This window comes from Heterodontus francisci, chromosome 14 (genome assembly GCF_036365525.1).
Source record: "Heterodontus francisci isolate sHetFra1 chromosome 14, sHetFra1.hap1, whole genome shotgun sequence".
Taxonomy (NCBI): Eukaryota; Metazoa; Chordata; class Chondrichthyes; order Heterodontiformes; family Heterodontidae; genus Heterodontus; species Heterodontus francisci.
In genome coordinates this window covers 103,861,927-103,889,219 of record NC_090384.1, presented here as the reverse complement: position 1 = coordinate 103,889,219, position 27,293 = coordinate 103,861,927, and the positions used below count along the sequence as shown (strand labels likewise).

Here is a 27,293-nt window from a genome sequence, read left to right as displayed (position 1 = left end):
TTAAACATGCTGTGCTCCTGGCCAAGCCTTGGCAGGGTCGAATGGCCTGTTTCTCTCCTGTGATTTCTATGCAATTATACTGTTCCTTAATTTATCGGCATATTACAATTTGTGTTTCATAATAATGTATCTTTTAACTCCCTTCACTAAACATCAACATTATTTTATAATATACAAGGTGGGTGTGTGATGGGGGAGGAGCTATGTGATTGTATAGGATTGGATACTGGCTTGACAGGGTGAGTGTCCTCATCTCCTGTGTCGGCCTCTTTACACACTTACACACCGATCCTAATGCTTCAAATGGAAATTGCTTTGACACAAAATTAGCACTGATCTGCATTTCCTTTTGACAAACGACAGGGATGTTTGCAAACAGCAGACTCAGCATAGCTGCTTTGTGAGGTGCTGGAGCCCAAAAAAAAAAAAATGTTCTCACCTTCTCTGTGACTGAGTACTGATGAGTGTTTGTGGAGACCTTGTAGGTGTTTATTTCAGTGGGCACCACGACAATGAAATATTGAAACATGTACATATCTATAAAAAGAGGCAACAACATCAGGCAATGTGGATTAGAGGCGAGGAAAACAAAATATTCTGGAAATCTGCAATTTAAAAAGAAAGCAAAACAGAAACTGGGGGAAATAGTCGTCAGGCCAATCAGCATCTGAGAGAGAAAAGAAAAGAATTAGCATTTTATATCGAACGTTATTACAGCTTCACGACATCCAGAGAACTTCACAGCCACTGACTTACTTGTGAAGCAGTCACAAGTAGTCATGTTAGGGCGGCACAGTGGCGCAGTGGTTAGCACCGCAGCCTCACAGCTCAGGGGACATGGGTTCGATTCTGGGTACTGCCTGTGCGGAGTTTGCAAGTTCTCCCTGTGACCGCGTGGGTTTGCCAGGTGCTCCGGTTTCCTCCCACAGCCAAAGACTTGCAGGTGATAGGTAAATTGGCCATTGTAAATTGCCCCTAGTGTAGGTAGGTGGTAGGGAATATGGGATTACTGTAGGGTTAATATAAATGGGTGGTTGTTAGTCGGCAAGACTTGGTGGGCTGAAGGGCCTGTTTCAGTGCTGTATCTCTAAATAAATAAATGCAGCAGTCATTTGTGCAGGGAGAGGTTCCACAAACAGCAAATGTAGATGAATGTGAGCTGGTGCATTTTGGTAGGAGGAGTAAGGAGGTCACAAAGTCTTTGGAAAAGAAAAATGTAATTGGGTGGATGAACAGAGGGATTGTGGGTAAAAATACATAAATCACTAAAAATAGCGCACAGGTTAAAAAGGCCATTTAAAAATAAGCAAACAAAGCACAGGGTTTCATTTCTAAAGGGATAGAATTGAAAAGAAGAGAGTTATGTGAAACTTGTATCGAACCTTACTTAGACCCACTTAGAATACTGTGCACAGTTCTGGTCTTCACATTATAAGAGGCACTAGAGAAGGTGCAAAAAAATTCACAAGCATGATCCCAAACTGAGAGTTTAAAGACTGAACTTTTTTGCTACAAACGAGAAGGCTGAGGGGCGACCTAATTGGGGTCTTTAAAATTATGGAAGGGTTTTATAAGGTAAGCATAGAGAAGATGTTTCCACTTGTGGGGAAGAGCAAAACCTGTGGTCATAACCATAAGATAGTCACTAACAAATCCAATAAGCATTTAAGGGGAAACTTAGAGCCATAGAATCATAGCGTTATACAGCACAGAAACAGGCCCTTCAGCCCATCGTGTCCATGCTGGCCATCAAGCACCTATCTATTCTAATCCCATTTTCCAGCACTTGGCCCGTAACCTTGTATGCTATGGCATTTCAAGTGCTCATCTAAATACTTCTTAAATGTTGTGAGGGTTCCTGCCTATACCACCCCTCCAGGCAGTGTGTTCAGATTCCAACCACCCTCTGGTTGAAAACCTTTTTCCTCAAATCCCCTCTAAACCTCCTGCCCCTTACCTTAATTCTATGCCCCCTGGTTATTGACCCCTCCGCTAAAGGAAAAAGTTTCTTCCTATCTACCCTATCAATGCCCCTCATAATTTTGTATACCTCAATCAGGTCCTCCCTCAGCCTTCTCTGCTCTTAAGGAAAACAACCCCAGCCTATGCAGTCTCTCTTCATAGTTGAAATGCTCCAGCCCAGTCAACATCCTGGTGAATCTCCTCTGCACCCTCTCCAGTGCAATCACATCCTTCCTATAGTGTGGCGACCAGAATTGTACACAGTACTCCAGCTGTGGCCTAACTAGCATTTTATACAGCTCCATCATAACCTCCCTGCTCTTATATTCTATGCCTCAGCTAATAAAGGTAAGTATCTCATATACCTTCCTAACCACCTTATCTATCTGTGCTCCTGCCTTCAGTGATCTATGGACAAGTACACCAAGGTCCCTCTGACCTTCTGTACTTCCTAGGGTCCTACCATCCATTGTATAGTCCCTTGCCTTGTTAGTCCTCCCAAAATGCATCCCTCACACTTCTCAGGATTAAATTCCATTTGCTACTGCTCCGCCCATCTTACCAACCCATCTATATCGTCCTGTAATCTAAGGCTTTCCTCCTCACTATTTACGACACCACCAATTTTCATGTCATCTGCGAACTTACTGATCATACCTCCTATATTCACGTCTAAATCATTAATGTACACTACAAACAGCAAGGGTCCCAACACCGAACACTGCAGTACACCACTAGTCACAGGCTTCCAATCGCAAAAACAACCCTTAACCATCACCTTCTGCCTCCTGCCACTAAGCCAATTTTGGATCCAATTTGCCAAATTGCCCTGGATCCCATGGGATCTTACCTTCTTATCCAATCTCTCATGGGGGACCTTATCAAAAGCCTTACTGAAGTCCATGTATACTACATTTACTGCTTTACCCTCATCTGCACATCTAGTCACCTCGAAAAATTCAATCAAATTTGTTTGACATGATCTCCCCCTGACAAAGCCACGCTGACTATCCCTGATTAATCCCTGCCTCTCCAAGTGGAGATTAATCCTGTCCTTCAGAATTTTTTCCAATAGTTTCCCTATCACCGGCCTGTAATTACCTGGTTTATCCCTGCTACCTTTCTTGAATAATGATACCACATTCGCTGTCCTCCAGTCCTCTGGTACCTCTCCTGTGGCCAGAGAGGATTTGAAAATTTGTGTCAGAGCCCCTGCTCTCTCTTTCCTTGCCTCACATAACAGCCTGGGCTACATCTCATCTGGGCCTGGGGACTTATCCACTTTTAAGCCCGCTAGAACAGCTAATACCTCCTCCCTTTCAATGCTAATTTGTTCAAGTATATCACAATCCCCCTCCCTGATCTCTACACCTACATCATCCTTCTCCATAGTGAGTACAGATGAAAAGTAATCATTTAAAACCTCACCTACGTCCTCCGGCTCCACACACAGATTGTCACTTTGATCTGTAATGGGCCTTACTCTTTCCCTGGTTATCCTCTTGCCCTTAAAATACATATAAAACACCGTAGGATTTTCCTTTATCTTGTTCACCAGTGTTTTTTCATGCCCCCTCTACGTTCTCCTAATTACTTTTTTAAGTACCCCCCTACACTTTCAATATTCCTCTAGGGCCTCCGCTGTTTTCAGTCCTCTGAATCTGCCATAAGCCTCCTTTTCCCTTATCCAATCCTCTATAACCCTTGACATCCAGGGTTCCCTGGAATTATTGGTTCTACCCTTCACCTTTATGGGAACATGTTGGCTCTGAACTCTCACTATTTCCTCTTTGAATGACTCCCACTGTTCTGATGTACACTTTCCTACAAGTAGCTGCTCCCAGTCCACATTGGCCAGAACCTGTTTTATCATATTGAAATCGGCCTTCCCCCAATTCAGTACCTTTATTTCCGGTCCATCTTTGTCCTTTTCCATAACTACCTTAAATCTTACAGTCATAGTCACTATCCCCACAATGCTCTCCCACTGACACTTCTACCACTTGTCTGGCTTCATTGCCTAGGATTAAGTCCAGTACCGCCCCTTCTCTTGTCAGACTTTCTACTTGCTGGCTCAAAAAGCCCAATTAATATTGGGGAAGTTGAAATCCCCTACTATTATTACCCTATTATTTTTACACTCTCTGAGATTTGCCTACATATCTGCTCCTCTCTCTCTCCCTGACTATTTGGAGGCCTGTAGTACACTCCCAGCCAAGTGATTGCCCCTTTTTTGTTTTTAAGTTCTACCCATATGGCCTCATTTGAGGAACCTTCTAAGATATCATACCTCCCTACTGCAGTAATTGACTCCTTGATGAATAGTGCAATGCCACCTCCTCTTTTACACCCCCCCCCCCAACCCGGTCACGCCTGAAGATTCTATACCCTGGAATATTGAGCTACTAGTCCTGCCCTTCCCTCAACCATGTCTCTGTGATAGCAATAATATCATATTTCCATGTATTAATCAACGCCCTCAATTCATCTGCCTTACTTGTAAGACTTCTTGCATTAAAATAGATGCAATCCAGCCTTGCATTATTTGCTTGTGCCGTAACAGGTCTATATTTGCTCTGCCTTCCAGACTGACTTAGTTTCTCTTTTATATTTGGCTGTGCATCACCCCCTACTGTACCTCCACTCTGTATCTCAGCCCCCTGCCAAGAGAGTGGTGAGAATGTGGAACTCGCTACCACAGGGAGTGGTTGGGGCGAATGGCATAGATACATTTAAGGGGAAGCTGGATAAACACATGAGGGAGAAAGGAATAGAAGGAAATGGTGATTGGGTGAGATGAAGAAGGGCAGGAGGAGGCTCGTGTGGAGCAGAAACACCAGCACGGAGCAGATGGGCCGATTGGCCTGTTTCTGTGCTGGAACTTCTATGTAATTCTATGAATAATCAGATGATTTGTTTTTGGTGATGTTGGATGGGGAAGAACATTAGGTAAGACTTCGGAAGGATGTTCTGCTGTTCAAATAGTACCTCAGGACCTTTTTACAGTCACTTGAACAGACAAACATCTTGGTTTAGTGTCTCATCTGAAACACGGCTCCTCCAATAGGGCAGCACTCCCTCGGAACTGCCCTGAGGTGCCAACCTAGATAGCATGCTTGAATTATCGAGTGGGATTAATGACCTGGGTTTAGATCCTTCATTAGAATTGAAATATTATTATGTAAATCAACAGCATAAAAACAGGCCACTCAGCCCAACTGGTCGACGCCAGTGCTTATATTCCACACAAGTCTCCTCCTATCCTAATTACCTCTTTCCAGTCTAATAACCTCCTCCCACACTATCCCCATTTCTCAATTCTCTTCTACCTCATGTATGTAGCAAGCCTCCATTAAATGCATCAATGCTGTTATCCATGTGGTAGTGAGTTCCACATTCTCACTACATTCTGTGTCCAGAAATTACTCCTAAATGTTTTATTTGATCTGTTAGTGGCCATCTCATACTTATGGACTCTCACACATGGAAACAGTTTCTCCACAACAACCCTATCAAACTGTTTCATAATTTTAATAAAATGTCCCAAGGCATTTTACAGGAACAATTATAAAGCAAAGTATAACACCAAGCCACAAAAGGAAATATTAGGACAAAAGCTTGGTCAAAGAGGTGGTTTTAAGGAGTGTCTTAAAGGAGGAGAGAGAAGAGGTGGAGAGGTTTAGGGAAAGAATTCCAGTACTTTGGGCCTCAGCAGCTGAAGACACTGCCTCTAATTGTGGAGTGATTAAAATTGGGGGTGCTCAAGAGTCCAGACTTAGAGGAGCACAGATATCTCAGAGGGTTGAGTGCTGGAGATGATTACAGAGATAGGGAGGGGCAAAGCCATGGTGGGATTTGAAAACAAGGTTGAGAATTTTAAATTTGAGGCATTGCTCAATCAGGAACCAATGTAGGTCAGTGAGCACAGGGGTGATGGGTAAACGGGACTTGATGCGAGTTAGATCATGGGCAGCAGAGTTTTGGATGACCTTAAGTTTATGGAGGATAGCAATGCAAAACTGGGCATCCATGAGGCGCTGTGGGCCATCAGCAGCAGCAGAATTGTACTCAACCACAATCTGTAACCTCATGGCCCGGCATATCCCCCATTCTACCATTACCATCAAGCCAGGAGACGAACCCTGGTTCAAAGAGGAGTGCAGGAGGGCATGTCAGGAGCAGCACCAGGCATACCTCAAAATGAGGTGTCAACCTGGTAAAGCTACAACCCAGGACTACTTGCATGTCAAACAGCGTAAGCAGCATGTGATAGACAGAGCTAAGCGATCCCATAACCAACGGATCAGATCTAAGCTCTGCAGTCCTGCCACATCCAGCCGTGAATGGTAGTGGACAATTAAACAACTAACTGGAGGAGGTGGCTCCACATATATCCCCATTCTCAATGATGGGGAAGCCCAGAACATCAGTGCGAAAGATAAGCCTGAAGCATTTGCAACAATCTTCAGCCAGAAGTGCCGAGTTGATGATCTATCTCGGCCTCCTCCTGAAGTCCCCAGCATCACAGATGCCAGACTTCAGCCAATTCGATTCACCTGCATGATATCAAGAAACAACTGAAGGCACTGGATACTGCAAAGGCTATGGGCCCTGACAATATTCCGGCAATAGTACTGAAGACCTGTGCTCCAGAACTTGCCGCGCCCCTAGCCAAGCTGTTCCAGTGTAGCTACAACACTGGCATCTACCCAGCAATGTGGAAAATTGCCCAGGTATGTCTTGTACACAAACAGCAGGAGAAGTCCAACCCGGCCAACTACTGCCCCATCAGTCTACTCTCAATCATCAGTAAAGTGATGGAAGGTGTCAGTAACAGTGCTATCAAGCATGGTTATGTGAAAGGGAAATCATGTTTCACCAATTTATTGGAGTTCTTTGAGGGAGTTACATGTACTGTGGATAAAGGGGAACCAGTGGATGTATTGTACTTAGATTTCCAGGAGGCATTTGATAAGGTGCCACATCAAAGGTTATTGCAGAAAATAAGAGCTCATGGTGTAGGGGGTAACATATTGGCATGGATAGAAGATTGGTTAGCTAACAGGAAACAGAGAGTAGGCATAAATGGGTCATTTTCTGGTTGGCAAGATGTAACGAGTGGTGTGCCACAGGGATCTGTGCTGGGGCCTCAACGTTTTACAATTTATATAAATGACTTAGATGAAGGGACCAAAGGTGTGGTTGCTAAATTTGCTGATGACACAAAGGTAGGAAAGGAACTTGTGAAGAGGACATAAGGGGGCTACAAAGGGATATAGATAGGTTAAGTGAGTGGGCAAAGACCTGGCAAATGGAGAATAATGTGGGAAAGTGTGAAATTGTCCACTTTGTCTGGAAGAATGAAAAAGAAGCATAGTATCTAAATGGTGAGAGATTGCAGAGGGATCTGGTTTCCCTAGTGCATAAATCACAAAAGGTTAGTATGCAGGTATAGCATTTAATTAGGAAAGCTAATAGAATGTTATTGTTTATCATGAGGGAAATTGAATACAAATGTAGGGACGTTATGCTTCCGCTATACAGGACATTGGTGAGACCACATCTGGAGTACTGTGTATAATACTGGTCTCCTTATTTAAGGAAGGATGTAAATGCATTGGAAGCAGTTCAGAGAAGTTTTACTAGACTAATAGCTGGAATGGGTGGGCTGTCTTACGAGGAAAAATTGGACAGGCTAGGCTTGCATCCGCTGGAATTTAGAAGAGTAAAAGGCAACTTGATTGAAACATATAGATCCTGTGGGGACTTGACAGGGTAGATGTGGAAAGGATGTTTCCCTTTGTGGGAACTAGGGGTCACTGTTTAAAAATAAGGGGTCGCCCATTTAAGACAGAGATGAGGAGAAATCTTTTCTCTGAGGGTCATGAGTCTTTGGAATTCTCTTCCCCAAAAGGCAGTGGAAGCAGAGTCTTTGAATATTTTTAAGGTAGAGGTAGATAGATTCTTGATAAGCAAGGGGGTGGAAGGTTTTGGGGGTAGATGGAAATGTGGAATAATCAGTTCAACCATGAACTTATTGAATGGCGGAGCAGGTTCGAAGGGCTGAGTGGCCTACTTCTGCCCCTAATTTGTATGTTCATTTGTTCGTAAGCAGCACTTACTTAGCAGTAACCTGCTCAGTGACGGTCAGTTTGGATTCTGCCAGGGCCACTCAGCTCCAAATCTCATTACAGCCTTGGTTCAAACATGGACAAAAGAGCTGAACTCAAGAGGTGAGGTGAGAGTGACTGTCCTTGACATCAAGGCAGTATTTGACCGAGTATGGCATCAAGGAGCCCTAGTAAAACTGGACTTAATGGGAATCAGGGGGAAAACTCTCTGCTGGTTCGTGTCGTTCCTAGTGCAAAGGAAGATGGTTGTGGTTGTTGGAGGTCAATCATCTGAGCTCCAGGACATCACTACAGGGTAGTGTCCTAGGCCCAACTATCTTCAGCTGTTTCATCAATGACCTTCCTTCAATCATAAGGTCAGAAGTGGGGATGTTCGCTGATGATTGCACAATGTTCAGCATTATTCACGACTCCTCAGATACTGAAGCAGTCCGTGTAGAAATGCAGCAAGACCTGGACAATATCCAGGCTTGGGCTGATAAGTGGCAAGTAACATTTGCGCCACACAAGTGTCAGGCAATGACCATCTCCAACAAGAGAGAATCTAACCATCTCCCCTTGATATTCAACAGCATTTTGATCACTGAATCCCCCACTATCAACATCCTGGGGGCTACCATTGACCAGAAACAGAACTGGAGTAGCCATATAAATACCGCGGCTACGAGCAGGTCAGAGGCTAGGAATCCTGCGGTGAGTAACTCACTTCCTGACTCCCCAAAGCCTGTCCACCATCTACAAGGCACAAGTCAGGAGTGTGATGGAATACTCTCCACTTGCCTGGATGGGTGCAGCTCCAACAACACTCAAGAAGCTCGACACCATCCAAGACAAAGCAGCCCACTTGATTGACACCTCATTCACAATATTTACTCCCTCCACCACCGACACACAATGGCAGCATGTGTACCATCTACAAGATGCACAGCAGCAACACACCAAGGCTCCTGAGACAGCACCTTCCAAACCTGCGATCTCTGCCACCTGGAAGGACAAGGGCAGCAGATGCATGGGAACACCACCACCTGCAAGTTCTCCTGCAAGTCACACACCATCCTGACTTGGAACTATATCGCCGTTCCTTCACTGTCGCTGGGCCAAAATCCTGGAACTAACTTCCTTCCTAGCAGCACTGTGGGCGTACCTACCCCACATGGACCACAGCGGTTCAAGAAGGCAGATCACCACCACCTTCTCAAGGGCAGTTAGGCATGGGCAGTAAATGCTGGCCTAGTCAGCAACGCCCACATCCCAGGAATGAAAAGTAAAAAAAAGGAATATGGGATGTTGGCCAGGAGTGTGTTGGAATAGTCAAATCCGGAGGTAACAAATGCATGGATGATGGTTTTAGCAACAGATGAGATGAGGCAATGGTGGAGTTGGACAAAGTTACAGAGGTAGAAATAGGCAGTCTTAGTGTTGGCATTGACCACTATCAGGTTTCTCTTTGGTTTTCTCTATAATGTCTTTCCTGCTCGTTGCAACTTCTCAATTCAGATAACATCTTTGCCGATACTCTCCGGAGTTTAGAAGAATGAGAGGCGATCTCGTTGAAACATAAGAGTTTGAAGGGGCTGGATAGGGTAGACACTGAGAGACTTTTCCCACTGTTCGGGGAATCAAAAACACGGGGGAACGCTTTCAGGATAAGGGGCCGATCATTTAGGACTGAGATGAGGAGAAATTACTTCACTCAAAGGGTTGGGAATCTTTGGAATTCTCTACCCCAGAGGGTTGTGGATGCTCCATCATTGAATACATTTAAGGCTGGGATGGACAGAATTTTGGTCTCTCAGGGAGTCAGTGGATATGGTGAGTGGGTGGGAAAGTGGAGTTGAAGCCAAACGATCAGCCACGACCGGATTGAATGGCGCAGCAGGTTCGATGGGCCATATGGTCTACTCCTGCTCCAATTTCTTGTGCTCTTGGAAATCTCCTCTGCACTTTCTGCAGTGCTTTGTGTCAGCTGTGGCTCAGAGGGTTACCCTCATCTCTGAGTCTAGGAGCTTGTGGGTTCAAGTCCATCACTGGACACAAATTTCAGGGCTGACACTGCAGTGTAGCACAGAGAGGATGCTGCCCTGTTGGAGGTGTCTCTTTTGGATGAAATGTTTAAACCAAGGCCCCATTTGGCCTCTCAGGTTGATATGAAAGATCCCATGACATTATTTAAAAGGACGGCAGGGAAGTTCTCCCCGGTATCCTGGCCAATATTTATCCCTCAATCTACATCACAAAAAAGATCATGTGGTCATTATCACATTGCTGTTTGTGGGGTCTTGCTGTGTGCAAATTGGCTGCTGCATTTCCTACTTTACAACAGTGACTCCACTTGAAATTTCTCAGAATTATCTATTTCTTTAAATTGATTGGGTGTAAATTGTTTTGGAATGTTCTGAGGTTTTGAAAGGAACTCTAGACAAGTTCTTTCTTCTGTTATTGATGTCAGGCAAACCCTCCACCTGCCAGACTGAGGCGCACGATATTTTGCCACATGAGCATTAAAATTAAAATTAAAAATTGCAAGTTCCTGACTGGAAAGACATTTGCATAGTACCAGACAATGTGGAAACAAAGGGAGCCAATCCCTGCCCCCAATACACAGAACGAGACCTGGTCAAACCAGTCGGTCATGTGACCATCTGCTGGTCAACTCGGGGAGTTTCAAACTGGAAAAACAGATTTTGAACAGAGACAAAGCTGTGTGCTTATGGAGTAAAGATCTCTCCCGGAACTGAAGCATTAATTACAGCCTCTCCTGCCTGCCTTCCATCTCCTTCCCATGGAACTAAATCTTGTGAAAGCACATGAAACTCAAAGAGAGAAAGGTTTGCTACATGAACAAGGTTTTAAGAAGACTACTGGGCCCCAATGAAAAGCAAGACTACTTACAAAAGGACTACAGCGAGCTTGAGAAACAGTAACAAGATATTGCCTCTGACTGTTGTACTTATATTTTCTTCTCTTTTCTGTTCCCATCTGCATGTGTATATCGCGTGTACATGCTAGCGTGGCACGTCGTATATCCGTAGGCGTGAACCGTAATAGAGTTTAAGTTTCAAGGTTTAATAAAATTTCATCTTTCTTTTTTAAACCTGAGAAAGTCTGTGTGAATTGGTTTCTTTGTCTTATAATTGGAAAACAGTGAACTAGGATTCACAAAGGGGGACACCTTTCACACCTGGTCGTAACAGTGACAACACTTCAAAAGTACTTCATTGGCTGTAAAGCACTTTGAGATGTCAGGTGGTCATGCAAAGGTACTTTTTTTTCATTTGCTTTTGGTCTTTTTGTAGTAAGGAGACCAGAACTGTGCACAATGCTCCAAATGTGGAGTAACCAAGGCTCTACATTACCCTCCTAATTATTATATTCTATTCTAAAGCCTGTTCAATTGAAACAAAAACAGAAAATGCTGGAAATCTGTAAACTAATCCCTAATGCAACCTGTCAGTGGTAGAACAAATGAACAGCTGTATGTATAAATATAATGTAAAACACTCACAGGTATGTACAGAGATTTATATACACACAAATAGTTGTCCCTGTGTGTTCTGTTTCTAGAACATCAACTCATAGACTCTTACCACACAGAAGGAGGCCATCTGGCCCATCGTGATTGTAGCGCATCTTTGAAAGAGTGATGCAATTAGTGCCACTCCCTTTCTTTCCCTATCGCCCTGCAAATTTTTCACAGATTTGGATTTAATATTGTATCTACAGCCCCTCATTCTAGACCCCTTCAAACGCTGGAATCAGTCTGCTTCTAGATACCTTGTCCCATCCTAAAAGAGGTCTTTACAATTATGAAAGGTTTTGATAGAATAGACATGGAGAGAATGTTTCCACTTGTGGGGAAGAGCATTGTTCCATCAGTATAAGAGTCACCAAGATTTCAAATAGAGAATTCAGGAGAAACTGCACCCAGAGAGTGGTGAGAATGTGGAACTCACTCCCACAGGGAATGGTTGAGGTGAATATTATAGATGCATTTAAGAGGCATAGATGCATATAAACATATGAGAGATAAGGGAATAAAGTGTTTTGGTGATAGATTTAGATGAGGAAAGACAAGAGGAGGCTTGGTGGAGTAATGCTGGCATGGACTGGTTGGGCCAAATGGCCTATTTCTGCATTGTGTATCCTATGTAGTACAATGTAATCCTTTTATAATTTTAAACACTATCGTATCAGCACATAACCTCCATTCATCTAATGACAAAAGACCTAACGTTTCAAATCTTTATTCGTATTTGTATTTCTGAACTCATGACGAAAATAATATTGGCCCAGATTTTGCAGTCAGCAGCAAAGGGAGGGCACTAACTGCTGACCTTGAAGAAAACTGCTTAGAAGGATCTAGTGGTTTCTGAGGCATGGATTTCCCCTTTCACGTTGGCAGGTTAAATCTGGTGCCAAATCAAGGGGATCTCCAAGACCTGCAGCAGCAGTGATGTCAGCAAGCAGAATGACAACCAATCAAATTGAAGTATTCACACACAGCAAACCAGGAAGTTAAAACCTTTCACTTTGAATGTAAAATATCAGATAGCAAAATTCATGTATGACTGCATTATAGAAGGTAAAATAAAGATAAACAGAGTTTAAAACAAAAACCTTATGATTTTAAAAATGTGTGGATTTTTAAAATTAATTATGGAGAAATTTGACATGCCACAAATATAAAATTCACTTTTCAGGACCAGTGAGGGTGTTAAGCAGTAATTCTGAAGTTAATATGCTGTTAAAAACCCAGTTACACCACATTCAACAAGGTGTAACATTTTCATGAGTTTCATGGTAGCAGTGGAGTTTGCTTCAGAATTACTGCTGAGCATTCTCACTGGTCCTATAAAGCAAATTTTATATTTGTGGTATGTCAAATTTATCCATAATTAATTTTGAAAATTCACATATTTTTAAAAACTTAAGTTTTTGTTTAAGACTGTTTATCTTTATTTTACCTTCCATAATGCAGTCATACATGAATTTTGTTGGAACTTCTACAGCACGCCCTGTGGAGGAATGTGGATTCATTGACAGCAATTTCTGGATTTCTGCATTATTCTGCGCACGTGTGGACTTCCAAAGTTGCTGTCAGTTTCCGTGGTGTAATGACTTTGACCACAGATCCACAGACAATTTCCCCGTCATTACCAACGCAAAATCCAGGCCAGTGTTTATTGATTTTTTTTTGCATTAAACTGTTGGCCAATATTTAAAAAAAAAACATTTTTCAGAGATTAAAAATCATGGTGGTAAACCGGAATTTAAAGTTAAGTCCTTCACAAAAATCTGTTATCATTTTAAAATGTGGATGACCCCACCTAACCAAGGTCTCTTCCTGATTTATAGCTTTCATTGAAAACCATGTTCAGAAACCTAGCTGCAAAAACATTTGTTTCAAAAATGACAATCCCAGAATCACATGTAATAAAATGGAATTTGTCTTATCCAGTCACCGTAAATCATTGGTCCCAAATGCTTTAAATCTGTGCCCCAGTGAGGGGCTTTGCTATATTAACTCACTTGTCTCTGTTATTTTCTCACTGCCATCTAGTGGGTGGATTAATCCAGGACTCGGCACTCCAAATGACAAATGGTCAATTCGATGGGAGAAATTGTACACTGTAAGCAAAGAAATTACAAAGTGTTACAAAGTATCTACAGCACAGAAACAGGCCATTCGGCCCAACCAGTCCAGTCGGTGTTAATGCTCCATCTGGAAATTTGCTTATTTTTAAATGGCCTTATTGACCTGATGGAAGGTGTTGTTAAGAGTGCTATAAAACGGCACTTATCAGCAACAACTTGCTCTTTGATGCTCAGTTAAGGTTCAGCCAGGCCCACTCAGCTCCAGATCTCGTTATAGCCTTGGTCCAAACCTGGACAAAAGAACTGAATTCAAGAGGTGAATTCCGGAGGTGAGGTGAGAGTGCCTGTCCTTGACTTCAGTATTTGGCTGACTGTAGCATCAAGGAGCCCTAGCAAAATTGAAGTCAATTTGAATCAAGGGAAGACTTTTCATTGGTTGGAGTCATACATAGCACAAAGGAAGATGGTTGTGTTCGTTGGAGGCCATCTCCTAAGCCCCAGGACATCACTGCAGGAGTTCCTCAGGGTAGTGTCCTTGGCCCAACCATCTTCAGCTGCATCATAAAGTCAGAAGTGGGGATGTTCGCTGATGATTCCACAATGTTCAGTACCATTTGGAACTCCTAAGATACTGAATCAGTCCGTGTCCACATTCAGCAAGACCTGAACAATATTCGGGCCTGTCTGATAAGTGACAAGTAACATTTGCTCCACACAAGTGCCAGGCAATAATGATCTCCAACAAGAGAGAATCTAACCATCTCGCCTTGACGTTCAATGGCATTGCCATCATTGAATCCTCCACTATCAACATCCTGGGGGTCACCATTGACCAGAAACTGAACTGGACCAGCCACATAAGTACGGTGGCTACAAGAGCAGGTCAGAGGCTGGGATTTCTGTGGTGAGTAATTCATCTCCTGACTCCCCAATGCCTGTCCACCATCTACAAGGCACAAGTCAGGAGTGTGATTTTTTAGATTAGATTAGAGATACAGCACTGAAACAGGCCCTTCGGCCCACCGAGTCTGTGCCGACCATCAACCACCCATTTATACTAATCCTACACTAATCCCATATTCCTACCAAACATCCCCACCTGTCCCTATATTTCCCTACCACCTACCTATACTAGTGACAATTTATAATGGCCAATTTACCTATCAACCTGCAAGTCTTTTGGCTTGTGGGAGGAAACCGGAGCACCCGGAGAAAACCCACGCAGACACAGGGAGAACTTGCAAACTCCACACAGGCAGTACCCAGAATCGAACCCGGGTCCCTGGAGCTGTGAGGCTGCAGTGCTAACCACTGCGCCACTGTGCCGCCCCAAAGGAATACTGTGATAGAATACTCTCCATTTGCCTGGATGAGTGCAGCTCCAACAACACTCAGAAGGTCAACACCATCTGAGATAAAACAGCACGCTTGATTGGCACCTCATTCACCACCTTAAATATTCACACCGTCCACCACCGAGACACAGTGGCAGCAGTGTGTACCATCTACCAGATGCACTGCAGCAACTCACCAAGGCTCCTGAGACAGCATCTTCCAAACCCGCGACCTTTGCCTCATAGAAGAAGGGCAGCAGATGCATGGGAACACCACCAGCTGCAAGTTCCCCTCCAAGCCAGACACCGTTCTGACTTGGAAATATTTTGCCGTCCTTCATTGTCAAAATCCTGGAACTCCCTTCCTAACAGCACTGTTGGTGTACCTACAGCCCAAGGACTGCAGCGGTTCAAGAAGGCAGCTCACCACCACCTTCTCCAGGGCAATTAGGGGCTGGCAATAAGTGCTGGCCTAGCCAGCAGGGCCCATATCCTTGGCCCAGTGGGTGGCACTTTCCCTTCTTGCGTCAGAAAGTCTGGTGAATTTAAGTCTCTTTTCAGAGAATTGAGCACAAAATCTAGACTGACACTCCCAGTGTAGCACTGAGCAAACGCTATGTTGTTAGAAGTGGTGCCTTTTGGATGAGACATTAAACCAAGGCTTTGTCTGCTCTCCAGGATGGATGTAAACGATCCCATGACTATGAGATCGGAGAAGAGCAGGGGAGTGCTCCCCGGGGTCCTAGGCCAATATCTTTCCTTCAAACAACATTATAAAAAAACTTTGGATTATCTGGTCATTATCTGATTGCTGCTTGTGGGATCTTGCTAATATGCAAAGTGGCTGCTGTTTTTCCTACATTACAACAGTGATTCCCTTTCAAAAGCACCTCATTGGCTGTAAAGTGCTTTGGGATGACCTGAAGTCATGAAAAGTTCTCTAGAAATCCAAGTCTTTCTTTATTGCTTTCTCAAGCTAAGGACACTTAGCCCTTGGGAATAACTCACCCTGTAGGTGTTGTAAACAGCAGCTGAGCCTCACAGTGCACTAATAGGCTTCACTGCAGAGAAAAAAATAAGTGAGTGCATTTAACTCTCCCAGACTATAATCTCTGATAGTGATACGACACTGAGACACTCTTTCTATCTTTTGTGCTCTGTTGTTTTGAGTAGATGATTCTTATAATGTACAAACGTAAAGGAGAAAAATGCTTTTATCCTGTGTGTGTGTGTGTTGATGATACTCTGAGAATTTTATTTTTCTTGTAGCCTACCCCTTTGATCTTATTCCCTGTTGGGCTTTTTGATATAAGGCTGATGAGTGTTGGAGTTGACTGTACAGACCTCAAGGAATACAAACCCCCTTTCAATACTGCACAGAACTGGCATTTCATTATTGGAGCCTATTCCTAAACAATTGGCTGAAGAACCAGAAATGTTTTTTACGCAGCAAGTTGTGATGACCTGGAACACTCTGCCTGAAAGGGAGATGGAAACTGATTGAATAACAGCTTTCAAGAGGAAATTGGATAAATACTCGAAAAGAAAAAAATTGCAGGGCTTTGGGGAAAGAAGAGAGGGATTACTTGGATAATTCATTCAAACAGACATAGGCACGTTGGGTTGAATGGCCCAAGATTTGATGATTTATTCTGGGTGGGCAAGCTAAGACAAGTTGAGTTGACTTTCCCCTTCTACACTCTTGTAGCAACAAAGAGCGGCTCAGTGGCTAGCACCGCAGCCTCACAGCTCCAGCGCCCCGGGTTCAATTCTGGGTACTGCCTGTGCGGAATTTGCAAGTTCTCCCTGTGACTGCCTGGGTTTCTGCCGGGTGCTCCGGTTTCCTCCCACAGCCAAAGACTTGCAGGTTGACAGGTAAATGGGCCATTATAAATTGCCCCTAGTGTAGGTAGGGGAATTGAGGGAAAGTGGGAATGTGGTAGGAATATGGGATTAATGTGGGATTAGTTGAGCACTACCTAGAACTGTACTCCAGGGAGAATGCTGTCACTGAGACTGCCCTCAATGCAGCCCAGCCTCTACCAGTCATGGATGAGCTGGACATACAGCCAACCAAATCGGAACTCAGTGATGCCATTGATTCCCTAGCCAGCGGAAAAGCCCCTGGGAAGGACAGCATTACCCCTGAAATAATCAAGAGTGCCAAGCCTGCTATACTCTCAGCACTACATGAACTGCTATGCCTGTGCTGGGACGAGGGAGCAGTACCCCAGGACATGCGCGATGCCAACATCATCACCCTCTATAAAAACAAAGGTGACCGCGGTGACTGCAACAACTACCGTGGAATCTCCCTGCTCAGCATAGTGGGGAAAGTCTTTGCTCGAGTCGCTCTGAACAGGCTCCAGAAGCTGGCCGAGCGCGTCTACCCTGAGGCACAGTGTGGCTTTCGTGCAGAGAGATCGACTATTGACATGCTGTTCTCCCTTCGTCAGATACAGGAGAAATGCCGTGAACAACAGATGCCCCTCTACATTGCTTTCATTGATCTCACCAAAGCCTTTGACCTCGTCAGCAGACGTGGTCTCTTCAGACTACTAGAAAAGATCGGATGTCCACCAAAGCTACTAAGTATCATCACCTCATTCCATGACAATATGAAAGGCACAATTCAACATGGTGGCTCCTCATCAGAGCCCTTTCCTATCCTGAGTGGTGTGAAACAGGGCTGTGTTCTCGCACCCACACTTTTTGGGATTTTCTTCTCCCTGCTGCTTTCACATGCGTTCAAATCCTCTGAAGAAGGAATTTTCCTCCACACAAGATCAGGGGGCAGGTTGTTCAACCTTGCCCGTCTAAGAGCGAAGTCCAAAGTACGGAAAGTCCTCATCAGAGAACTCCTCTTTGCTGACGATGCTGCTTTAACATCTCACACTGAAGAATGCCTGCAGAGTCTCATCGACAGGTTTGCGTCTGCCTGCAATGAATTTGGCCTAACCATCAGCCTCAAGAAAACGAACATCATGGGGCAGGATGTCAGAAATGCTCCATCCATCAATATTGGCGACCACGCTCTGGAAGTGGTTCAAGAGTTCACCTACCTAGGCTCAACTATCACCAGTAACCTGTCTCTAGATGCAGAAATCAACAAGCGCATGGGTAAGGCTTCCACTGCTATGTCCAGACTGGCCAAGAGAGTGTGGGAAAATGGCGCACTGACACGGAACACAAAAGTCCGAGTGTATCAGGCCTGTGTCCTCAGTACCTTGCTCTACGGCAGCGAGGCCTGGACAACGTATGCCAGCCAAGAGCGACGTCTCAATTCATTCCATCTTCGCTGCCTTCGGAGAATACTTGGCATCAGGTGGCAGGACTATATCTCCAACACAGAAGTCCTTGAAGCGGCCAACATCCCCAGCTTATACACACTACTGAGTCAGCGGCGCTTGAGATGGCTTGGCCATGTGAGCCGCATGGAAGATGGCAGGATCCCCAAAGACACATTGTACAGTGAGCTCGCCACTGGTATCAGACCCACCGGCCGTCCATGTCTCCGTTATAAAGACGTCTGCAAACGCGACATGAAATCGTGTGACATTGATCACAAGTCATGGGAGTCAGTTGCCAGCATTCGCCAGAGCTGGCGGGCAGCCATAAAGACAGGGCTAAATTGTGGCGAGTCGAAGAGACTTAGTAGTTGGCAGGAAAAAAGACAGAGGCGCAAGGGGAGAGCCAACTGTGCAACAGCCCCAACAAACAAATTTCTCTGCAGCACCTGTGGAAGAGCCTGTCACTCCAGAATTGGCCTTTATAGCCACTCCAGGCGCTGCTTCACAAACCACTGACCACCTCCAGGCGCGTATCCATTGTCTCTCGAGATAAGGAGGCCCAAAAGAAAGAAAAGAAGAGTATAAATGGGTGGTTGATGGTTGGCACAGACTCGGTGGGCCAAAGGGCCTGTTTCAGTGCTGTATCTCTAAATGAAAAATAAAATAAATAAAGCTCTGGGTTATTGGTATTGTCCTCAGGTATGCTGCAGGTACAAGATTAATGTCAGTACCATTTTTGAGCAGTGCTCGGTGTCAACCTGGTTTAACAGAAACAACCTGGGACGACCTAAAGGATGCATTTGGACACCACTTTGGCTCAATAGACTGCAGCATAACTGCAACCTGTGAAAGGGAAACTTTAATTGTCTCTTTTATAATATTGCAAGTTCCTCTGGCATTTGGATACTGGGGAGTAGATCCGTGTACATCTCAGCATTAAACCGTAGTGCTCTGACTGCGATAGCTGTTCGCAGCCAGCAGTATAACTTGCTAATAGCTCTTGTTGCTCTAAAGTGGCTACTAATGCCAAGCAAATGGTATGGGTTTTGTGTTTAATAGCACAGGGACAGCACTTGCCATTCACCCGACTGACAGCTGCCCACAGAGTTTTTGCAGGCTTTTGAGGGGAGACTTGTTCAAATCTGACATCTGATCCTGCATGGCATCATGTACAAGTGTGCATGAGCAGGAAAAGAAACAGCAATGCTCTTCAACCAATTAGATTGAAAAATCCACAATGAGCCACGCAAAATACAAACCAGGAAGTGTAAAGCAGAAATTCTAAATTAAATTAAAATCATGCATAGGAAATGAAATAAAGATGTTGAAAGACTGATGGGATTAAGAGGGAGTGGTAAGCACCAGAAGAAGTAAGCACGAATTATTTTAATTGTCTTTTCTTTTAAATCTTCACCACTAATTAACTTCTGAAGGAATGAGACTCCATACTTTGAAAATAAAATTTTCTAGGCCTGGGAGGTTGTTTTGCAGTAATTATCACATATAATGCCATTAAAAATGTATTTACACCAACAACTTGCATTTATATAGTGCCTTTCAGGTAGTAAAACATCCCAAGGAGCTTCATAGGAACCTCTATCAAGTGAAATTTGATACCGAGCTACATAAAGAGACATTAGGGCAGATGACTGAAAGTTTGGTCAAAGAGGTAGGCTTTAAGGAGCATTCTAGAGGAGGAAAGAGAGGCAGAAAGGTGGACAGGTTTACGGAGGTAAATCAGAGTTTAGGATCTCGGTAGCTGAAGGCACGGTTGCCAATGGCAGCACATTCCAGATCACAATCAGCGAGTAAAAGCAATTCTCCTCAACACCCCCTTGGGATCTTTTACCAATTACGTTAAATCTGCATCCTTCTGTCAGTGGAAACAGTTTCTCCCTATCTACTCTATCAAAACCTTTCATAATTCTGAACACTTGAATTAAATCTCCCCTTAATCTTCCCTTCTCAGTTTTTCCAGTCGCCACATAACTGAAGTCCCTTATCCCTGGTACAATTCTAGTAAATCTCCTCCACATCCTCTGCAAGGCCTTGATATTGGTCCAAAACTTGTCTTTTAATAATTTGAACCTCTGTCCTCTCATGCTACCACCATTATTTAGCTCTGAATCGTTGTCCTTCATACCATTTGCTTTGCTGTATACTTCTTCCAGCTCACCTCTCAGTGGTTTCCCTTCAAGGTTGTAAAGCTCACAGCTCAGTCCTCCAATAACTGGGGGTTTGCTCTTCACTGTCTCCAATGCTTGAACGTCTCCCTTCTGTCTTGGTGACCAGAACTGGACACAGTGGTCAAGGGTGAACTAACCAGGACTCTGTACAGTTTTGACAATGATTTCCTGACTTGTACTTTACTGTTCTGACCACTGTTTAACATTCTATTTGCTTTCTTAATTGCTGTTCTGCATTAGTTAGATTTGCTGATTGTTCATCACTTTCAACTTCATCTTTGGCTATTTCCCAATCTTGGAATTTATTGCCCATCCTCTAATTGCCCTTGAGAAGGTGGTGGTGAGCTGCCTTCTTGAACCGCTGCAGTCCATGTGGGATAGGTACATCCACAGTGCTGTTAGGAAGGAAGTTCCAGGATTTTGACCCAATGACAGAGAAGGAACGGCGAAATAGTTTAAAGTCAGGATGGCGTGTGGCTTGAAGGGGAACTTGCAGGTGATGGTGTTCCCATGCATCTGCTGCTCTTGTTCTTCTAGGTGGTAGAGGTCAGGTGGTTGGCACTTGTCTGTAGTAAATCAAATCTCTCATGGTCCATATTTTGTTGAACACATTCTGTAGTTCCCAGTCTGCCTCCTTCAGTGTGCAGTTGACTCCTGTACATTTGGTCCCAGATGTGAGTGAAACTACACCCAAGACTGTTTTGCCTCATATCAAGCCTTAGTGTAACTCAGTGCAATGTGCAACTTTAAATTACTTTTTGAAAACCTTTTGTTAATACCTTAGGCCACTTTCTGTACCAATGTGCCTTACTGTACTGATAGACAAGGGCCAAATATCAACAAACATTTCTTACTCAATAGAAAGATCACCAGCACTGAAGAGAACCAGCGTACAGGAACTTGCAGTAAAAGGGTCTGGGATGTTGTGAGTAACACCTCCCACTATGATGATGTAAGAGATCACATGTGAAAGAGACTTGAGAAGAAGCATCATGACCATCAGAGGAGTTAGATATGTTTAAGTAAAGTGTAAATATTTCCTTAAGATGTAATAAATAGATATAGTTAAACAGTACCAAAAACTCAGTAATCTCTCTGGTAGAGTAATCAAACATACAACATGGTGGCAACGGTGAACAGCGGTGGTTCTTGCTATACAACACCAAGAGAAATTTGATTATCGTCAGACCTGGAAAAAGTAGCACCAAAACTACAGAATTCAACAAGAGGCTGTGAAGAGCAGAGTCAGGCAGTCAGCTTGCAGAGGGATTCAGGCTGCTCCACAGAGGTGTGGTGGTCTGTGAAAAACAATCCCGGTCCAGCGATCACAGGCTTTGAGTTGGAGAACCAACCAACGGTCGGGGATCTGGTGAGGGGCCCTTAAAAAAGGGTAGAAAATTGTTTCTAATGGTGCACTATACAAGCAGCACCGGGAAAACCAAACAAATCCTTAGCAAAGGCAGATCGAAGGTTGGTGGCATTACATGAGGCTACTGTGAGGCTGAAAAACACGGGAAAACTTCCAAAAAGCACAGGAAAACTTCCAGTACAGGAAGGAAAATTTAGAATAGAAAGAAAACTACCTAGAAAGTTTAGAGAAGCTATGGTTCTTACATTTACACTACTAGAGAGGTTGAACACCTGGAAGGACCAAATCAAACTCAAAACTGGTCACTGTGGGGAAAAAGATTTTTGAGGTACAGAATTGCTTCTCAATTAGACAGCAAGTCTGAATCAGAATATGTCAATTTTTTTTTATTCATCCATGGGATGTGGGCATTACTGTAAAGGCCAGCATTTATTTCCCATCCCTAATTACTCTTCACAACTGAGAGGCTTGCTAAGCCATTTAAGTGGGCAGTTAAGATCAACCATGTTGCTTTGGGTCTGGAGTCACATATTTCTTTCCTGAAAGGACATGAGCGAACCAGATGGGTTTTTAAGACAATTGATGGTAGTTTTCACAGCACCATTACTGAGACCAGCTTTCCAATTCCAAATCTTTCTGTTATTAATTGAATTTAAATTCCACCAGCTACTGTGGTGGGATTTGAATCTGTGTTCTCAGGGCATTTGTCCGAGCCTCTGGATTACTAGTTCAGTGACATTACCACTGCGCCACCATCTCCCCCAAGTCAGTGCATTACTTTATTCTATAGGAGCAATAGCAGACAATGTTATTGCAAGACAAGGCATTAATGAGATGTCAGATGAATTTGATGAGGTCTTAAAAGCCTTTGATAAGTATTTCGACCTGAGGAACAACAAGGGCCAAATTCAGCAGAAGAGTCCAGAAACCAGGTGAACCGGTAGATGCTTTTATTAATAACCTTTACAGGCTAGTTGAAGGGTGCGAATACGGAGATTTAAAATCAGAATTAATATGAGACCACTTTGTTGTAGTTGTTGCTGATCAATCCCTATCAGATTTATTGCAGTCTAAGGAAGACCTCAACCTAGAAAAATCAATACAGCTGGTGAGACAAGCAGAGGTCTGTAGGCAGAATGGAGCAATCCTGAGAGATGAAGAAAAACCTTGGTTCAGGAAACCTCCAATGACTGTACAGTTCCTTAAGCACAGGACTATAAATGATGCATTAGAAAAGGATGTACACTTGGGAGGGAAGGTGCAAGACACCATGAAACCCTATCAGCACTGCGGTGCCAAAAAGACCCACAAGCTCGAGCACTGTCCTGCAAACAAAAGAAAATACTTTCACTGCAAGAGCGTTGGCCATTTTGGGAAGATGTGCCAAAGTAAAACCTCTATTTTCAAAGGTTCTAAAGAAAACATGTTCACGCATAGAGCTATGAATGAAGTTGAACAATCTGCACCAGAAGAGAAATCAGAAAAATTCCTTGGTCATCAGTGATCCTAATCATGCATTCTGGACTGCTGATATATATCTGAATGGAGATATCACCAACTTTTAACTAGACACTGGAGCAAGCATAACAGTTTTATCAGACAACGAACCGTGGTTATCAACGCATTGCCTGTAACCAACAGACACAGTCCAGGAGGGATGGAACTAAAAGTCAAGGGAAAGGTACAGGCAATACTCCAGTGCAAAAAAAAACAGATATAGGAAATACTGTATGTTCTCTCTGCAAATCCAGCATGCCCTGCGCTGTCGATACCAGAGGCTCATTATCATCTTGGGGCTCAGCATGGGCCTGGCCACCCACAGTCCTCCGACCGTTGGTGGCCTCGGCTGGCTCAGCCTCAGCCAGCTGCTTGGGCGTGTGTGTGGTTCTCTCACCAGCTTGTGACCCTGATTCTACAGTCGAGTGGAAACTCACTGAGGTGACAGTATCTGCACTGGTGGATGGTGCAGGAAAGTCATGGGACAGTGCATCATCTTACTCTGGATCCTCCTCAGGGGTGGAATTATGTCCGCCTTCTACTGGATTCTCCTGTTGACAGCATCTGTAGAGGTGGGAGGGTCTCTTCTTGCCATCCCTGGGGAAGAGGACCTCCGACTTTCGCTCGCAGCCTGAAGGAGAATCTCCATGGAGGCATTGCTAAACCATCTTGCCTCAGACATGTTCCCAGTTCTATCAGGCTCTGTTCTGAGAGTCGGAAGTCCTGGTGCAGAGAAGTCCAGGAGTTTCAGTCACAGGAATCAGCAGGTACAGTAGTGTTACGGGGAAGGGGGTTGGTGGGGGGGAGGTGGGGACTCCAGTAGGCACAGGAACCAGCACCTGCAGTTGTGTTGCAGGGGGATCCAATAGTTCAAAGTACCATCAAAAGGCTCCAGCTGCAGCCCAGCTTCACTGCTTCACTGACTGGCAACAATACAAGCAGGGCTGGCAGTGCTTTAAATATGGCACCAGCTACTGCTTGTATTGCTGATGATGTAATCTGGAGCTGAGAGCCCGCCCACCCCCCCACAGCGTGTAATTGGATCGGCCCGGCGCCTCCATTTTTGTAATTGGCTGCCCACCGCTTGATTGCAGTGGGCCCGATATACATGTGACAAGCAGAGATGGCGCCCACTTCTGGGTCCACCATCGGGACCCACGACAGGGTCACTAAATTCAGCCCGTTGTGTATGTTTGAGGTTGTGAAGGTGGGGACATTATTAAAAGAAAGAATTTGCCTTTACATAGCACCTATCCAGTATCATAACCTGCTCAAAGTGCCTGACATATGAATCCCCATTACTGATGTTATGTAGGTGTACACAGCAGCAGTTTGGCACACAACAAGATCCCAGAGCTAGTGACAAGATGAGTGACCATTTAATCTGTTTTTGATGATGATGTTGGTTGAGTGGGCAATCTTGGCCAGGACACAAGGAGGACTCCCCAGCTCTTCTTCATATAGCGCCTGGAGATCGTTTACATCCTCCTGAGCAGACGGATGGGACTGCACCTCTGACTGTGCGGCACTCTGTCAGTACTGCACTGTGCCCTTGAGACTCTGGTATGGGACATTGAACCTGTGTCCTTCTGAGTCAGAGGTGAGGATGCTATCAGTCCAGCCCATGGCTCACATAAGGCAGTTAGGTAGTAGCACTAAAATACTTTTATATAATGGGTATGGCCACTATCATTGGGATTTCAATGTATTCTGGGAGCAGCAAATTGACTGTAACAGTAAACACACAATGTCAATAAAGCAAGTTATTTGTACAGAAAAAGGGTACCTTCAGGATTCTTTGTGGAAAGTACATGTGCATGGCCAAATGGGAAGTGGTATGATCTGAAAAAACAGTAGGAGTGAAATTTTCACAATTTAAGGACTTGTTCTTCGTGAGCGTAAATCTCAAGTATTCCTCAATCTACACGATGCCCGACTTGTTATTGGGCCAGGCCATTTTCCCGATGTTCATTATGGCTGCCTAAAACAGGGGCCCTCCCTGCTCACTATTCTTTTGCAATCATTAAGCTTTATTTATTTGTGGAGTCGGGAGGTGCAGAAAGGCTCCCTGACCTATCCTGATCATCCCTTGCTCCAGTTAATGAAAGTGTAGAGGAGTATAAAAAGTGCAGGGGTGAAGTAAGAAAGGAAATTAGAAAAGCAAAGAGAGGACATGAAAAATTATTGGTAGGTAAAATCAAGGAAAACCCAAAGATGTTTTATCAGTACATTAAGAGCAAGAGGATAACTAAGGAAAGGGTAGGACCTGTCAGAGATGTAGAAGGGAACTTATGCGTGGATGTGGGCAGAGTTCTTAATGAGTTTTTTGTCTCTGTTTTCACAAAGGAGAGGGTTGATGCAGACATTATAGTTAAAGAGGAGTGTGAAATATTAGATATGATAAACATAACGAGAGAGGAAGTACTAGAGGGTCTGACATCCTTGAAAGTGGATAAATTGCCAGGGCCAGATAGATTACATCCCAGGGTTGTTAAAGGCAGCCAGGGAGGAGATAGGGGATACGGGCGAGGTACCAGAGGATTGGAGGTCTGCGAATGTTATACCATTGTTTAAAAAAGGTGCGAGGGATAGGTCAAATAATTATCGGCCGGTCAGTCTGATCTCGGTGGTGGGTAAATTATTAGAATCAATTCTGATGGACAGGATAAACTGCCACTTAGAAAGGCACAATTTAATCAGGGATAGTCATCATGGATTTGTTAAGGAAAGGTTATGTCTTACTAACTTGACTTGAATCTTTTGAGGAACTAACAAGGAGGATTGATGAGGGTAGTGCAGTTCCTTTATTGGCCGAGGTATAGCATACAAAAGCAGGGATGTAATGCTGGAACTGTATAAAACACTGGTGAGGCCACAGCTGGAGTATTGCGTACAGTTCTGGTCACCACATTACAGGAAGGACATAATTGCTCTGGAGAGAGTACAGAGGAGATTTACAAGAATATTGTCAGGGCTTGAAATTTGCAGCTATGTGGAAAGATTTGACTGGCTAGAGTTGTTTTCCTTAGAACAGAGGAGGCTGAGGGGTGACTTAATTGAGGTGTACAAAATTATGATGGGCCGAGATAGAGTAGATAGGAAGGACCTGTTTCCCCTAGCAGAGAGGTCAATTACCAGAGGACACAGATTTAAGGTGATTGGTAGAAGGATTAGAGGAGACATGAGGAAAAACGTTTTAACGCAGAGGGTGGTGGGTGTCTGGAATTCACTGCCAGGAATGGTGGTGAAGGCAGAAACCCTCAATTCTTTTAAAAGGTACCTGGACATACCCCTGAAGTGCTGTAACCTGCAAGGCTATGGACCAGGTGCTGGAAGGTGGGCTTAGATTGGGAGACTAGTTATTTCGGCTGGCACAGACACGATGGGCTGAATGGCCTCCTCCTATGCCATAATTTTTCTATGGTTCTATATGTCACACTGCAGACATGTTATGAGGATGGCAGATGTTCCATAAAATGAACCTGAATTTACAAACACAAACAGGCCACAAATTATGGTGCTGCAGGAAGGGCACCTATGGCGAGGCAGCCGAGCTTCCCTATTTTGAGGGGTCTTTAAAAACTGCAACAAATATTTACAAAGGATGATACCAGAACTGAGAGACTGAAAAGGCCGTGGCTTTTTTCTCCAGAAAAGAGAAGGCTAGTGGTCTTTAAAATTATGAAGGAGTTTGATAGAGTAGACATAGAGAAGATGTTTGCACTTGTGCAGGAGACCAAAACTAGGGGCCATCAATAAAAGATAGTCACTAATCAATCCGATAGGAAATTCAGGAGAAACCTCTTTACCCAGAGAGTGGTGAGAATGTGGAACTCACTACCACAGGGAGTGGTTGAGGCAAATAGCATGGATATGTTTAAGGGGAAGCTGGATAGGCAAATGAGGGAGAAAGGAATAGAAGGATTCAG

At 44.1% G+C, this 27,293-nt stretch overlaps 1 protein-coding gene across 1 annotated transcript in view; it reads right to left on the bottom strand.

The window, feature by feature from the left end:
• Nucleotides 1-27,293, bottom strand: part of LOC137376924 (endoplasmic reticulum-Golgi intermediate compartment protein 2-like) — a 60,627-nt gene that overhangs the window by 12,160 nt on the left and 21,174 nt on the right. Inside the window, exons 8-10 of the mRNA XM_068045878.1 lie at nt 25,151-25,206; nt 13,623-13,721; nt 440-537 (exon numbers count right to left, since the gene is read on the bottom strand). Coding sequence (XP_067901979.1) covers nt 440-537; nt 13,623-13,721; nt 25,151-25,206 — 253 coding nt within the window. The remainder of the gene's footprint in view (nt 1-439; nt 538-13,622; nt 13,722-25,150; nt 25,207-27,293) is intronic.